At 27.7% G+C, this 17,596-nt stretch overlaps 2 protein-coding genes and 1 long non-coding RNA gene across 4 annotated transcripts; 2 read left to right on the top strand and 1 right to left on the bottom strand.

The window, feature by feature from the left end:
- Window positions 1–645: 645 nt before the first annotated feature.
- LOC112692347 lies at window positions 646–2,255 on the top strand. 2 transcript variants are annotated; one of them, XR_003149409.1, is made up of 6 exons: window positions 646–907; window positions 984–1,117; window positions 1,181–1,410; window positions 1,508–1,614; window positions 1,686–1,788; window positions 2,072–2,255. It is a non-coding gene; the product is annotated as an uncharacterized LOC112692347 (long non-coding RNA). The 2 variants fall into 2 exon arrangements; XR_003149408.1 differs by having other exon boundaries at window positions 647–1,117.
- Window positions 2,256–8,440: 6,185 nt separating this feature from the next.
- Window positions 8,441–11,519, top strand: LOC112692362 (zinc finger MYM-type protein 1-like). The gene is made up of 3 exons (XM_025567018.1): window positions 8,441–8,614; window positions 8,764–8,910; window positions 9,133–11,519. Exon 3 carries the CDS (start codon window positions 9,144–9,146, stop codon window positions 11,118–11,120), a length of 1,977 nt encoding a protein of 658 aa, XP_025422803.1. The 5' UTR covers window positions 8,441–8,614; window positions 8,764–8,910; window positions 9,133–9,143; the 3' UTR covers window positions 11,121–11,519.
- Window positions 11,520–13,154: 1,635 nt separating this feature from the next.
- On the bottom strand, window positions 13,155–15,611 carry LOC112692364 (aldose reductase-like). Its single transcript, XM_025567019.1, has 6 exons — window positions 15,205–15,611; window positions 14,262–14,429; window positions 14,083–14,199; window positions 13,811–14,014; window positions 13,374–13,729; window positions 13,155–13,274 (listed from the first exon to the last, which is right to left on the bottom strand). The coding sequence occupies exons 1-6, from the start codon at window positions 15,277–15,279 to the stop codon at window positions 13,232–13,234; spliced, it is 963 nt and encodes a 320-aa protein (XP_025422804.1). The 5' UTR covers window positions 15,280–15,611; the 3' UTR covers window positions 13,155–13,231.
- Window positions 15,612–17,596: the final 1,985 nt, after the last annotated feature.

Here is a 17,596-nt window from a genome sequence, read left to right as displayed (position 1 = left end):
CAGAGAATCATGGGTAGAACATTTATTGTAGACCAATCTATGAATTGAATACCAAAAAAAAAAAAAAAAAAAAAAATACTGTACAAACAACTAGATAGTACATATTTTAAACGAATACCAATTTCATATTGCATTAACCTCACAAACAGCGTAACAATGAAAATACAGTAAATAGTATTGCCCGAGTATATTTTTCGACTAGCAACTAGCAACAAAAAAAATATTAAACCAACTCTTTGGCACCCATCGGAAACGTAATGTTATCGTAAGATTGTAATAAGTGTGGTTGTAGTTTTTCTAAAAAAAAAGTGTTTCTAAAATTTGGTTAAATTTACTTTTTAGTGCTGGGAAAAAACATACATACATGATCACGAAATAATGTTACTTCTTTATTCGAGCAAACCGCAAAACCTCGATTGATCTGCCCAAACCAATAACGATGATCACTCGTATGCGATTCAAAATAAGAACTGTTGATAGCCATAGACCTTACCTCTATGCTAAAAACATAATATTTTTTATAAGAATTGCCCGATGGCTACAGCGGTATCCTCTGGTGGCTAGAGCTAGTCGACAATCACATAATCATTTTATTTTTGTTATCAATAACCCGGTCACTGTTATCATAGTGAAATGTTTGCGATAAGCATGTCTTGTTTAAATAATAATTGTCTAAAATATTATGTCAAAATAGCTTACAGATTCTGATGATGTAGACTTCTATTATTGAATATTTTATTATTAATTTGTTATACGGTTACTTATGTACTCAAGTATAGGAAAGACGGTTGTAAAGCAATACCATTAATCTAAATAATACATTTTATTTTGGTTTTTTATTTAAAATATATTGTGTTTATGCTCAGTTGAATAAAATACATATTTTACAGGGTCTACAGTTTTTAAAGTTCTGTTTAGATATTATGTGTTTCATTGTTTATTATAAGTGAGAAATTATTTTAATTGTTTAAATTTTTATTAAGGTCCAGAATTGCTACATACTGTCCAAAACAGTCAATATAGCTTTATACAAACTGTTGGAGTACAGAATGTCAGAACTGGTAAAAGACAATTTAAGATTCATGTACTACAAGAAGAAAACAATGGCCATTAAAGTGTAAGTTGACATTTTAGTGTTATCAATTATGCAATATTTCATACTATGATTATTACTCTTTAGCTATTCAGAATGTTTTGAACAAGATGTTAAGACCAATGACATGCTATGACAAATATATCACCAAGCAAAATTAAGATAGGTTTTTCTCATCAAATCCTGTTGTATCTTACAATATTAATATTAAATTGCATTATTTTGACAAAATAGTATAATTGAAAAAACATTGGACAGAATAGTACATTAATTTACCTCTCATTGTGAGATGAACATGTGAACAATAATATAACTAGGTTAGTATATAATACTTTTGTATTATACATTTTCTTTTACTCAAATACCTGCATACCTGATGTAAAGTATATCTGAATGTTTACTCTTATTTTCCAGAAGATTCCCATCACTGAAAATGTCTGCAAAGTACTAACAATTAAAGTGTTTAAGACTATTGGTAGATACAATAAAAGACAACAGACCTTACAAAATCTATCATACAGGTTAAAAATTAATTCTTAGTTTTTATTTCACCATATTGAGTAAAATTTTTAAATAATTATTATTTTTATAGATTTAATCAGTTTTCTAGTAGAAAATGGAATCATCATGGAGGACAACTATTCAAAACAATTTAAACACAGCTTGAGATATATTTAAAATGATTTAATGAAAATGTATAACTAAAAAAATTCAGTATTATAATTATTAGGGTTTGAGACTTGTTGCATTTGCATATTGTTTAATAATGATTATATAATAGTCTAAGTAAGATATACATTTGTTTTAAGTCATAACGGATTGAAATACAAAATGTTAATTGCATGTTATTACATATTTCGCCATTTTCTGAGCGAAACGCATATTTGACTATTTTGGCAATTGAATTGTTCTTTATAACATATTTACACAGTTTTCGTTTGATGTTAATCAAATACATTTTACATTTATTTTTTTTAGTTTCATGCATTGGTCAATATACCTAATCATAGAATGAGTCGGAATAAGGAAACAAGGAAAATACCTAATTATTTCTGTGTATTCTATCAGTCACCATATATCATTTAGAGAATCTAAAAGGAAAATTAATATTCAGTTTGTATTTTTCATTATAAGGAAATATGAAGAAAATTAAATTGAACTTACACAATAATATAATGTTTATAGTGTTATTGTTGTAAAAAAAATATTGATTAAAAATATTGTCTAAATTTAAATAAATAATTCAAATTTTTTAATTGTTATTAAAAAAATATAAAAATATTCAGTTGCATGTTTTTGCGCATATTTTGGTTATTTTAATTTCATATTTGCATGCTTATTTCCTACAATTTATGTGCAATAAGTCCAGAACCCTAATAATTATTAATAATCCATGTCTATCATTGAGTAAATTATAAAACTGAATGGTTGAATAGGTTAAATTTAATGATTTACAGTTATATGATTATCAGACTTGAGAATAAATGTGAATTTTATATTTATTTGTTTGTTGAAAGTCACCCAATATTAATATTACCTTTAAATAAGCTAATTGTATATTCATATCTCAAATTTTTTAATCTAAAGGACTCAATAGATTAAATTCTAGTTGTACGTAATTTAATATTTTTTCATTTTTTCAAGTAAATATTAAAATTGTTTTTATTTTCTTTATGTTCAATGATCATTTTGGATTACCTTGCAATAAATATAGAACCATAATAAGCCATATAAATCAAATAATCAAGCTTTTCTATATTCAAACACCTTCAACTGAATCACTAGAGTTATTTACTTTAAATATAATAATTACAGTTATAGTATGTACTAAACTTTATACATAAAAGTTAATATCTAAAAAATGTCTAAACTTAAGATCAGCTAATTAATCACAAGTTCAGCCAATGCTATAGATTAATATCAACATTTTGTACCATATTCACCAATAATTAACATTATCCAACTGCACATGAATAATAAATAAATAACATTATCAAAAAAAATAATTTAATGATATAAATCATACAAACAATTCAATTTAAAAATTTGAGTAGATTAATTAATTAGTTTATTTATTTATTACTACCCATTAAATTATTATGGAATCTTAAATTACATAATACAGTTAAACTTTTACATTTATATAACCACTTTTATGACAACATTTTTGAAAATCTTAACCTCCTAATGATAACTAAAATCATTCAATGTTTTTCATTGTACTCAAGATATCAATACAAATTTAAATTTAGTTTTAATTGGATGGCTAATGTTTTTTAGTCATTAGCCAACAGCAGTTGGATAATTTTAATTGTATTTGCTAGTGCTAAATTCATCTATCTGTATTGGTGACTAAAATCCAAAATGTCATTAGCCAATAATTTAATTGACTAAACTTGTGATTACCCGGCTTATCTTAAGTTTAGCGATCCTTCGGACACTAACTGTAATAAATAATACTTATTACAATATGTAAATAATAAAATAATATGTATCGATTATAGGTGCTTAAATTAACTTTGCTGACTTTAAAAACTTAAAGTTTTTAACTTTTAAACAAAAATATGTGTTATTGTCAAAGAAATTGTTTTTTGTATTATTATTCCATTCATCTAAATAACGTATAAAATGTTTGATTACCTAATAAAAAATCAGAATTTTATTGCAGAAGCGTAAAAATAAAATATTATTTTAACAACTATGACCAATAGGATACTTTTTTCATATTTAGAAGTAGTCTGTGGCGTAGCAAGGATATTTCAAACCCTAAGCAAAGTATTTAAACAAACTGCCTACATTCATTTTTATAGGGTTTAGAATGTATGTTATCATTTACTTAAACCTAGGGTTGCTATACGTCCCGGAAAACCGGGATTGTCCCCGGTTTTGGACTTCGCGTCCCGATGTCCCGAAAAATGTTTTCGGGACGTCCATATGTCCCGGATTGGCCGTTTAGAAGAAATTTAGTATTGTTTAATTTTTAATTTCAACCATTTTATCTCAAATTACATTTTAAATTGTAATCATCGATTAACAAGAAATAATAAAAACATAATTTGTAATTCACACTTATAAATATATAATATATTTTATTTTACAAACAATTTTTTAAATATTATATTGCCGGCCATTAATGGTCCTCTTCAGTGGCGTATACATAACTTTTGTTTGGGGGGGATTATATGCAAACATCATTATTTTTTTTTTTTACGTTTCTAACGCCCTCACACTAAAAACATTATTTTGTAACATTTAAAAAAAGGCCTAGGGAGAGATCTAAAATCCACATGCCCCCCCTTGTACCTATACACCACTGATCTTCTCAATATATTAAAAGTTATATAAAAAGTATATTACACAACATTGTGTTTGTATTGTTCCGGTTACGTCTTATAAATTAATTTATGGCAACTCTAACTTAAACCCAGTGGTGTATTAGAGGATATACGGGGGTATACGGCGTGTACCCAATATCGCATTTTTTATCCATGGAGTATAGATTATGAGAAATTGATGATACGCTGGTATACAATCGTATCTAGCGTATTGCTTGTAATTTGACAAATATAAATAGTAAAACTTTTGGTTATATTTATGACGTGATTCGGTATCGGATATATTATTATTTTTCTATTTTTTTTTTTTTTTTTTATGAAAAATTCAAATTTTTTTTCATTTAACAAGTTCTCATTAGAAAAGTGGGATCCCAAAGACTATGTGAATTCGTTGATGATAAATCATAGATCAACAGTAGACAATAGAAGTAAATTATGTCACCCAGATGTAGATCCGAATAGTGAAAACAAAACAAGTCTTTGGAGAATACTGACGTAAAAAAAAAGTAACCATGATCTATTATTTTTATTAAATTTTTTTGTAGGTCATTATAAATTTATACTATAAACACGTGCTTTCTAACTTTAAAATAGATAGAGATATGAAGAGTGGTTAAATTAAAAATCAATAACCACTTAATAATATAATTAGTTCATTTGTTTAGCATATAGAAATATTATAGAATAAATACAAAAGTATAATATTCCATCAGATTTTAAGTGAATACAAGTAAAGTGAATATAGTTCGAGTGAAACGAGAAAAAAAATGTTTGGTTCCTACCAAATGATAGTTACTAATACATGAAATAAGGCGTATACCCATGATTTATTTTAGTAATACATCACTGGTTAAACCAGAACACTTTCACACAGAATTTTTCGAAGTAATTATGGCATCCCGATCTTTTAGCTCCACAATTCCATCTGATCAGGCTCGTATTTAGAGGGGGGCACGTGTAAGCACATACTCAGGGGCGGAAAAATATTTTAGCAAAATTAATTTTAAAAATAAAGTAGGTTAGGTACCTAATGAAAAAAAAAAATAATATGTTTTATTATGTTATAATTTGAAAATTCAAAAAAAAAAAATTGGAATTTTTATTATATTATAATTTATCAATTAAAAAAAAAAAGTAAATTGTCTGTTTTAAGTTATAATTTGCTTAATTTGTTAATTAAAAAAATATTAAACAATTTCCATTTATACGTTATATTTTAATGTTAAAAAATTTCCATTATGAACGAAATAATAAGTGTTATATTATTATTATTTATTTTTTTGGGGGGGGAGCATAAATAATATGCCCAGGGGCGCCAAATTTTTAAATACGGGCCTGCATCTGATGTCTGTTATTGAATTCAATAGGTACGTTTAAATTAATTTAAATTTTATCTAATTAATTTTTGACACGTAGGTATAAGAACCTATTTATGTTTATTAAATATAATTACAACTATACATATATTTTATATAATAATTATTAAGTAAGAATAATTAATAATATAGAAGTAGGTACCTTTATATAAAATAATTTATCATACTTAGACATTATTATGATCCAGTGGCATATATAAGGGAGGTACATAAGGAGCTAAACCCCCCCCGAAATGTTTTAAAAAACTTGAAAATTATTTTAAATGTTTGTTATATTTTAATGGTGCTATATGCTTATTTAGAATTTGCATCCAACGTCAAATCTTTTTGGGACATCCTGTAAATGAAATGTAGATAAATACCTACTGTGTCTTGTTAGTAATTCTTAGATATCAGTGGTAATTTAACTCTGTCCATAGTAGTCCCTCCCGAAAATATTTTCCGTATACTCCACTGTTATGAACCCCTCTTCATGCTGACCACGTATTTAGAGACAGCCGTCGAACGACCGACTCGAGTAATGCGTAGTTAGTCATGTTTTCGATCTTATACTCAACCGAATATTAGTTTCAAGTATTTATTAAGTAGTGCTAAGTAAACCTTATTTATAATTAACTAATTACGACTCAATAAAGAAAATATAATAACATTGGATATTAATTATTTCACGGACCCCGCACTACCGAATAACCGTTTTGGCGGAATATTTTCAATGGACTAATCCAGTGGCTCACAACAACATATTTAAATAAATGATAATATATTACTAAGGTAGACAAAGTAGTTTAGATATGAGTTGTTAATTATTAACAATAAAATATAAATTCACTTAAATCATTGTATTTTTATCTAATCTAATCTAATCTAAAGCACACTCGCGCACGCACTTTCAATAATCCGTCTCAATTTTTATGCTATCCCTCTACAAATATAAACAATAAAAAAAGTTTAAGAGAATATTTTTATAACACATTACCAATAATAATATTGGTCTATGCGGTTTATTATAGAATACACGACCACACACGTCTGTAGACACATCGACTGTTAATTTTGAATATCATCAGAATTATGTTTTGATTTTGTAATCGACGCGGTCAAACAAAGTTGTAAGTTTCATACCAACCGTAAATACTGTTAGACTTTTGATTCCCTTTTGAATTTGATCATGATGAACACTTTAATACATATTTTGGATAACCCTAATGACAATACAACAAATTAGTAAATCTTATTTACAACTTGTGATTGTTCGTTAAACACATACACTACACAAATATTACTCGATGAATCAGATGATATTTCCTCGGTTGTTAACAAATAGTAATTACAGATTATTAACACGATGTTATGTAATAAGAAAAATATTTATTTGTTATATGACATAATAAATATAATAATAATATATCAGTTTTGTTGTACGAAGTTTTGGGCACGATGGAGCGATTGTCCCTCTAGAAAAAATGATTGAGGGGGGGCAAACTTATTATTTTGTTTCCCTCCTAAGTTAAATATTATTTAAACAATTTTTAATTTTTATAAAATACCTATTTATGTTAAAATTACGTTTGTACATTTATAAAATAAAATTATTCCCCGTGTTAAGTTAGATCAATATTATCAATATTACTATAAATGAATATAAACTAATGCATTAATGTACATGTACTTTGATTAAATATACAATATAGTCATGGGCAGTGCCGCAATAACCGGGTGTGTTGCGTGTGTTAAACACACGGGCCCAGGGCCCCAACCTATAATGGGGGGCCCAATGATAAAAATTGAAAAATATGTAGAAAGAAAGAAAATAAAACGATTTTGTTATAATAATAATATAATAATAATTAATAATGATTGGACAATAGATCGATTTTGTCTTGTACACAACGTTATCGTATATTAACGTTTCTTTTGCGACCCGTATAACATAAATTAAAAATAGTTTGGTTGCAATTGATTAAAGCGCGTCATGCGAAGGAACGCGTATTTTGACCGGCCTATATAGCCATATAGTATGAGTGTGTGACGCATCTCAATTAGGTATTGTTATTTATTTTTGTTATGTGCCACGCGGGAAAACCGCGATCGGGCTCGCTTTTATATTGCACGACGACGACGCTCGTTGAAAATGCGGGATCTTCGACAGTCTATGTTTTATATTCGGTCAATTGACAATAAGCTATCCATTTATTTAATTTTATTTACGTCTACAATAAATCATGCCGCCAAAAGCTTTAAGTGGAGCTGCTAAAAGAAAAAAAAAAACACCAATTACAGTGTAATATTTTAAAAACCAATCAGAAGATAAATAATTTTTTTGAAAGCAGTCAACATAACAATGGTAAGTACAAAATTATTTCATGAATAAATATTGTTGACTAACAAGATGTTAAAATGTTAAATTATTTAATAGATATATATATATATTATAGATGATTGAAATTTTGTTATTTAATCTAGGTATTTATTAACAACTTGACTGCAATATTCATAATTCATACCTATATCATGGTCCGTGAGACTCTTTTTTTGACCTACTTAATTTAAATAAAAGGGTTAAAATTGAAATTAGATGGAAAAAAACTCAAAAACTTCAAATGTATTTATATTACTCGATATACTATTATTGTAGGTACCTAAAATTAATTTTGGTTTAATAGTTGTAGAATGTGATGTGGAACTTGAAAGTGTTGGACAAATATCTAAAAATGATTTGAAGAATATTTTAGACTCAAAAGAAGATGGACAAGACACAACTAATACGTACACTGAAAATAATAACTCTTCTGATGTTAGCACTTCTACAGGTATACACTAGCTCAAATTTATACATATGTTAATAATATTTCAGTATTGTAAAATATTTTTTAATACCTATGTTTGTGATTTTAAGAATCTATTCAAATTCTATAATTACATTACACTTAATATAATTAAATTAATTTTGTTTTTATAGTTGTGGAATATGATGTGGGACTTGAAAGTGTTGGACAAATATCAGAAAATGAATTTAAAAGTATTTTAAACTCAAAAGAAGATGGACAAGACACAAATAATACATACACTGAAAATAATAACTCTTCTGATATTAGCACTTCTACAGGTATACACTAGCTCAAATACGTACATATGTTAATAATATTTTAATGTTGTTAAATTTTTTTTAATACCTAATATTTTTGATTTAAAAATTTCTATTTTATTCTATACTATTAATTATTATTATGTATATACTTTAATAATTTGTTTTTGATTTTTTTCTATTATTACAAATGTATTACTTTTATATTATGCTATATTATAATAAATATTTTAAAACTTATAGATTTGAATAGTATGCTGAATCTCCAAGATGATTTCCCAACAGACATAGCCAAATTTCCATGGACTATTACTGATGCAAATTTAATAAGAAGTTTGATTTTATATGGACCCTGTAAGCCAGATATTAACTTTCCAGTAAATAATAATGGTAAACGTTTTTCATCTAGTTATTATTTTCTAACAACTAAATCTGGTACAAAAATTCCAAGAACCTGGCTATGTTATTCTTATAACTTAGACTGTGTGTATTGTGAATCATGTTGGCTGTTTGCTGATAGATCTTATGGCAAATTTAAGTGGGATTGGATTTATGGTATTAATGATTGGAATCACTTGTCACAAAGTATTCAAAGACATGAATCATCTATTCAACATTTGGATGCTGCCAAAATTCGTTCCATTTGGGTTAAAAATGAAACCATTGACGCTAGTTTAGAAAAACAATATACTGATGAAGCAGTGAAATGGAGGAATGTATTGAAAAGGTTGATAAAAATTATACTTTCTATAACAGCAGGAAATTGTGCTTTAAGAGGGAATGAAGGAAGCCTAAAAATTAAATGTGCCACCGAAGGAAACTTTTTAAGAACAGTTCGATTACTCGCAGAGTTTGATCCTATTCTAAATGATATTTTAAATGATGAAAATCAAAAAATTAAGTATTTAAGTTGGTCTATTCAGAACGAGTTGTTAGACATTTTGTCTACAGAGTTACGTCATTTAATTTGTAATAAAATAAGATCTAGTAGTTTCTTTTCTGTTATATTAGACTCAACTCAAGACATAACCAAACAAGACCAAGTTAGTCTTGTAATTCGTTATACTACATTAGATTTTGAAAAGAAACAAATACAAATCAAAGAGTCGTTTCTCGGTTTTTATTTACTATCCCATCATGGTGCAGCAAATTATGTAGAACTTTTAAAAAATACATTAATGAGATTGGATTTAAATATTATGAAATGTCGCGGTCAAGGATATGACGGAGCAGCAGTGATGAGTGGTTCAATAACAGGCGTTCAAAAACAAATTTGTGATATTGTACCTAACGCTATATTTGTTCATTGCTGTTCTCACAATATAAATTTGGTTTTATGTGATGCTGCTAAAAGTACTAGAAAAATACAATCATTTTTTGATACTGTGCAAGACATCTACAATTTTTTTAGCTCAAGTTCGCCAAGATGGGCTCAGCTAGCCTTTGGTGAAGAGTACGGGAATAAAATAAATAAAATAACTTTAAAAAAAGTGTGTCCTACTCGATGGGAAGCAAGACACAATGCTTTATTTTCATTAAAACACAGATTTGTTGATGTTTTGAAATCTCTTTCTAATATCCAGCTTTCAAGTTCCAAAAAAGATGAAATAAATATGGCTACAACTTTAAAAAAAAAAATGGAAAATGCTGAATTTATAATTATTCTATGTATATGGGAACCTATTTTAAAATCCTTACAAGTGGTATCAAAGAGTATGCAATCAGTTAATTTAAGCTTACAAAAAGCATCAACACAATTAGAAAGTGCTATTTTAATTATAGAAAAGTTGCGGGATCAATATGACCAAATAATAAAAGATTCAAGGGAATTATGTATGAAGTGGAATATACCCTTCAAGTTAAGTGAAACTCGTCAAAGATATGCAAAAAAGTATTTTGATGAAGTAGACAGTGATCGCCGGCTTACTACAACTGATGATAATTTTAGAGTTACTATATTTTACCCAGTTGTAGACACAACACTATTACAATTAAGAGTTAGATTTAAAGGAATGAAAACTGTGTGTAATGATTTTATTATATTAATGCCTGAAATATTAACATCAATGTCTGACGAATTGATTGTTAAGTCATCATATGACTTTATTAACAAATATAAAGAAGATATCAGTTCTGATTTCACTCGTCAACTTATTATAATTAAAGGCTATTTATCTTCCAAATTTCAAACCAACTATTTAAAAAAATATGACAATTCACGATTTAGCTGATACTATTGTTAAGGAAGAGCTGACATCAATATTTCCTGATGTATTTATCGGTATTATAATTTTTTTGACTATACCAGTGACATCTGCTTCAGCTGAGAGATCCTTTTCAAAGCTTAAACTTATCAAAAATTACTTACGGAACTCCATCGGGCAAGAGAGACTTTCAAGTATAGCTTTGCTTAATATTGAAAGACAACAAACAAATGATATTAACATAGAAAATATAATTGACAATTTTGCCAACAAAAAGGCAAGAAAAATGAATTTTTTAAAGTGAGTGATGTTTTTTTTTCAATTTTTTAATTGACTGTTAATGTTAATGTTTACTGTGTTCAATTTATATGTTACCTACAATGTTGATAATTATTTATATTTAATATGAATTAAAAAAAGGTTACAAATTATTACATTTATTTATTTGTAAATATATACCTGTATGTGTTTTACTTATGTTAACCTTATTTTTGTTTATATTTGTATGAGCAAAAATCCAAAGTATGTTTTCAAATTTGGAAAAATTAATTTTCAAGACAGAGGGGAGGGGGCATTAATTTTATTTGCACACGGGCCCAAATTGGTGTAGTTGCGGCACTGGTCATGGGTGTAACGAGGGTGGGGCAGGGTATTGTTTAGTATTTTAAAAAATATTGTTGAGCATCTAATAAGAAATCAAAAAAATTATATTACCTATACCTTTTCCAAGCATTTGACCTTTTGAGGCCCCATAATAAATAGTTCGAAACCCGGAGCCCGTGTGCATTGCACCAACTGCACTTTTTACGGCACTGATTACAGTTTAATACATCAATTTATGGCTGCTGACTCATCTCATATACACCAGGTTTGGAGCCGTTTTTTTTTCTGCATCTTTAATTTTACAAATTACCCATACACCACAAGATTATAGCGCAGTGATGAATGAACTCGGAATCACGTCTCTAACAGATATAAGAGTTTGGTATTTTTACAAAACCTGATTAATGGACGTGTGAATGCTCCTGCTCTTTTCTCTCTAATATATTTTAAAGTTCTTTCTCACTCAACTAGGTCTAATTTTTCTTTTGTTGTCTCATTCCATAACCCAACTACAGTAGAAATAATCCCATTCATCATATGATGTGTATGGATAACAAGCACCATAGCTATTATATTATATATATTATACTATTATAACAATTTGTTTAATTACCACCATTTGAATATTGTTTATATGTTTTATTGTTTTATTTCATTTTCATGATTGTCTTATATTGTTTTTTATAATTATAAAAATTATTTTGTTTTATAAGGCACCTAGCCTAAATAAATACCCAATTTGTACCTATAATTTATTATAAGATTTAATATAAAAAATTATTATTTTTTAATTCATAAATTATAAGATTTTTATGATTTCGATATTTTTTTTCTTTTCTGTAAAATTTATCTCATTATACATATATTGAAAATTTATATTGCCTATTTGAATTAATAATAAATAAAAAAATAAATATTTGTAGCCAATGGTATAACAATATATAGTCAACATATCAATACCACAATAGCAGAAACTATGTTACTGACATTTCAAAGGGTAAAATAGTAAGTTATAACAAGATTTTAACAGTTAATTAATTAATACAATATATTTATTGAAAATTAATTTGAGGTTGAAAAAAAACAAATCAATTTATAACCACATAAATAAAATTGTTTTGACATTTGAACCAAAATTATTTGAATTAAGATAATTAGTCAATTGTTTAGATAAGGAAATAGATTTAATACATTACGCAACATAAGTAAAATAATAATATAAAATGCAATATTTTAATTGAAGCATCAAATGTTGTTAAAATTATATTTCTAACTATTTCTAAGGATACATTTATAAGTGCTTTCATTTTTTTTCTTTTAATTATATATAATGAGTAATTAATAAGACTATAACCCAATGTAAAATATACTGTTTTTAATAATTTAGTATTAAAAATGTATAAAAAATTATTGCGAAAAAAATATTTGTAACTATAACAATATTAATGTATACTAATACATAGAAACACCTCAAATTAATTATATGTGATAAATTATATATATATAAAATAAACAAATTTTCAAAATGTTTTCCATTAATATTCGTCATGGAATGGGTAATCCTTAAATTTTTTGTTCCTGAAAAAAAAAAAAGTAAAAAAAATTGAATAAAATTAACCTACTAAAATTTATAAACTAATTTTACTTTTAAAAAACAAATACTAATTTGAAGTGTTCCAATTAAGATGAAGAACTCTGCCATTACAATCAAAAGTATCAATTTCTAGCATATCATTTTGTTCCAATGTAAAGTCCCATACATCAAAATTGGATTCAATGCGACTTTTGGTCACAGATTTCGGAATAACTATGATACCTCTCTGTATCTGATATTTAATCAAAACTTGAGCAGCACTTTTATTATATTTTTTACCAATGGCTAAAATTTTTGGATCATCTAAAAGTGATGGATCATCTGGTTTAGCCCAAGGTCTATCTGGAGATCCCAAGGGACTATAAGCAGTCAAAATAATATTATGTTGAGCACTAAATTCTTTTAATTTTTTTTGGTTCAAGTACGGATGACATTCAACCTAATTTAAATTAATTAAATTGTAAGTACTTCTAAAATATTTTAATTTATGTATATTTGTTTTATTATCTAAAATACAAACTTGATTAGTCACTGGCTTCACTGTAGCTATATTTAATATGTCTTCTGTTTGTTTTTTATTGAAGTTGGATATACCAATTGACTTGGTAAGACCTTGGTGGACCAATTTTTCCATTGCTTTCCATGTTTCTATGTACGAACCAGTTCCTTCAATTGTGACTCCTTCAGCAGTTTTTGGAAACCAATCGTCTTCTAATTTACCTTCCTAATACCATGGTAATTAATTAATGATCCAAATATCAATATGTAAAATGTATTTTATTATAAACCTACTTTAAAAGCCATTGGCCAGTGAATCAAGTATAAATCCAAATAGTCAAGTTGTAAATCAGATAAAGTTTTTTTAATTACTGTTTCAACATAATCTGGCTGATGAAAAATGTTCCACAACTAAAAGTATAATGTTTATTAGTTTTATTTTATGCAAATCAGTAAATATTTTATAGCCTTACTTTACTAGTAATAAATAAATTTTCACGTTTAACAACTCCTTCATCAATTTTTTGCTTAATAGCATTTCCAACTTCTTTTTCATTTTCATATACCATAGCACAATCAATATGTCTGTATCCTGCATCAATGGCAACTTTGACTGCATCTTCGACTTGACCAGGCTTTGACTGCGAACGTTAATATAGTTTTAGTAATGTTTAGAAAACATCAGAATTATGAATAAGTACATTCAAAACTTATTGAATTATATTCAGAACTCAAATTAAGTTAACTATTTTAAAAAAAATATAAAAAATAAATATAGTCAGTTTTGGCGGGTCAAAAGACAATGTGATATAAAATGTAGCTACAAATCCTTATTAAATTATGAGCATTTTAGTTTAAAATGTATAAAAATATTTGTGTTGTTAAAATAAGCATTATTTTATGGTTTGTTAATTCAACATTATCAAATACATATCAGGTATTCATTACATTTAAACTAAAAAAAAATAAAAAAATAATTTCAAATTTACTTATACATTATGTATACATACACCAGAAATTAACAAGACACTATTACATTTGGTACATTTCTAGACTAATAAGCAAAAGTAAATAAAACACCTGTGCATATGAATTTGATTTGGGCAAGATTGAATATTTTGTTGATCGAATCTACATTTTTTTGATACTGCAGAGCCTGGTAAATTACATTGGATTAAAGTGATGAGGTTCGTCCATTGTATAAGAACAATGTACGGTCAACACTCTACGCGTGCCTAGCTACCTGCTACCAGTGCTGGATTGAGGAAATTTGACGCCCGGGGCTAAAATAAAAATGCAGCGTCCTTACGTACGTTTAAATACGGGGTGGGTTCATGACTTAATTATTTCTCATAAGTTTAAGAACGCTTTTATACCAATAGCACCTGGGGCAAACAAACCCATTTGGTTAATTACCTTCCAAGTTCCGAATCCCAAGATTGGACATTTCAGGCCGTTGTTGAACGTGACGAATTGATTCTTCGAAGCCATCGCGTTACGAGAATTTGCGTACGGGAAAAGCGCAAACAGTGGAGATCACCACGGTGGGAAACACTGACGTGGTCGGTCAGTAAACAACTTTTTTTATTATGTTCGCAGAGAGAAGAGGGAGCGAAGATGGTTGCTCAACGCAAATTCACCGGCGGCAGAACAGCTAATAGTCGTACGAAGACGAAAGAGTCACGACAACGAATAAGGCTCTTGACGAGTCAACCGTTTGCGTACACGTAAACGATATTTATTATTTAAATATATATTCAGGGGCGTAAGACTATTATTAATCATAATTATTATCGCGCGCCGGCAGCCGTTTCGCTATCAGCTCGGTTCGGTTGGTGCCGGGAGGGGATGGGCGAAGGTCTCCTTTTTTTTTTTTTTTTATTCCGAACGAAGACCACCGATTGGGTGTTGCCAACGTTCGAAATTAAGTGTTTTATTTTTAAAAATATTATTATTGTTATTTCATTCCGTCGAGGTGAAGCACTAAGGTTTACAGCAGGGATTCCCAACCGCTGTGCCGCGGCACACAAGTGTGCCACGAAATTATTCAGGTGTGCCGTATAATTTTTGTAATTTTATAATTTTTTAAGCATAACTAAATTTGATAATCAAAATTATAATTTATATTTATAATAGCATTGACTTAAAAATTCCCTTGAAAATAAAAAATAATAAAATGTTCTGATGAAACAACTATAATATTATATGGGATCCTATACTATCCGATACGGGTATTACAAGCAGTTGCGTTGACTTTTACCACATACTAAAATTACTGCATGAAAACATAGCCGATGCTCATTATAATGAAAATTGAGCGCGTATAATTGTTACGCATTATACTGTATAGGTATTTTGATCAAGAAATATTGTAAGTTAAATTTAAAAATGGATAGATTTTTAAAAAAGCATAAATTAACAGATGACAGTGATGTTAGTGCAAATGACAACAATTTAAATATTGAAATTTAAAATTAAACAATCAGCTTTAATAAGTGATAAAAGTTTAAATTTAAAAATTAAACGTAATTATGTTGATAATTATTTCTGTTTTGGATTTACGTGGAATGGTGACATTGATTATCCTTTAACAGTTTGTATCGTTTCAACAGTTTCACCCGTATTAGAGGAATTATGTAAAAAACACCAGTCTCATGTGTCAAATTAAACTTGTATTATATATATTATATTAAAATAATTATTTTATAGTACATTATATATAATTATGATATTATGTATATTGATTATTATTTATTTAAGTGTGCTGTGGAAATTTTTAAAATTATCAAGTGTGCCGTTAAGTAAAAAAAGTTGAGAATCCCTGGTTTACAAGTAATACGTTTATTATTTGTAAACCTTAAGTGGAGACCACTGGTGGACAGTAAATACTACAAACAGCCGACTCCCTGTAATACCTTTAGATAATAGAATATTCTATTATCTATGATTATCCCTACCGGTGGTGCCGAGTCTTTTTTGACCGTTTAAACTGGAACGAAGTTTACCTAATTACCTACACCCATCCACCTACACGGAAACGTTTGAACCAAATAATAATAACTTATTCACAACAATAATGTAATAAATGAACAACATAATATTAGTCAGTGGTGCCGCTTAGCTTAAATTAGCAACACTGGACAGCGTAATGCGTTTACGCGCAAGATGACTTGAGCGCGATAAAAACCATAGACCTATTAACTAAATTAATTAGTTAATAGGTCTATGATTAAAACAGAATCAAAAGTTCACGTAACGTTTTAGTAGGGATGGGAATTCCAACTCATTCTGCCGAACTGAATCTTTCAACTCAGTTCAGTGTAATGAGTTGAATCAAAGAGTCGACTCCCAAATCCTTGTTTGAATAAGATTACCACTACTCTAATCAACTCTTCAAGTCTCGACTCTTGATTCGATTCACAAGTTCACAGTCCATATTAATGAATAGCTTATCGCATATGAAACTAATTATGACTATAAGCGTACAATGTTAAGAATTTTTCTTAGAAAGACAGAAATCTTGTTTTAAAAAAAAAATGGAAATATTACTAACCAGGGCTCGGAAGTTGTAGCACTAAAAATTTTATTTTTAAGCTCTTAAATATGCACTTAAAAACTCTAAAATATGCGCTATAAATAGCAAAAAAAATCAAAAAATATGCATTATGTTGAAAAAAATTATAAATTTATTATAAAAAAAAATTAAATGTAATTTTACAAATATTTGGGCATGTAGACGTTTGGAGTGATTGAATTATAAACTTAACAAAAATATTAAATTAATTGAATATATTTGTAAAAATTTACT

Source organism: Sipha flava, unplaced genomic scaffold (genome assembly GCF_003268045.1).
Source record: "Sipha flava isolate LNK unplaced genomic scaffold, YSA_version1 73_pilon_pilon, whole genome shotgun sequence".
In the NCBI taxonomy this organism is placed as follows: Eukaryota; Metazoa; Arthropoda; class Insecta; order Hemiptera; family Aphididae; genus Sipha; species Sipha flava.
Note: the sequence above shows the minus strand (reverse complement) of the source record. Positions and strands in the feature narration are given on the sequence as shown.

What these genes read in the sequence shown, in the direction of transcription:
- LOC112692364 (XM_025567019.1), bottom strand. Translation starts at nt 15,279, where the DNA reads ATGGCTTCGAAGAATCAATTCGTCACGTTCAACAACGGCCTGAAATGT. An exon ending in TGGGATTCGGAACTTGGAAG is followed by an intron (nt 14,430 to 15,204) that starts GTAATTAACCAA and finishes TAACGTTCGCAG; the next exon opens with TCAAAGCCTGGTCAAGTCGA. An exon ending in ATTTATTTATTACTAGTAAA is followed by an intron (nt 14,200 to 14,261) that starts GTAAGGCTATAA and finishes TTATACTTTTAG; the next exon opens with TTGTGGAACATTTTTCATCA.
- LOC112692362 (XM_025567018.1), top strand. Translation starts at nt 9,144, where the DNA reads ATGCTGAATCTCCAAGATGATTTCCCAACAGACATAGCCAAATTTCCA.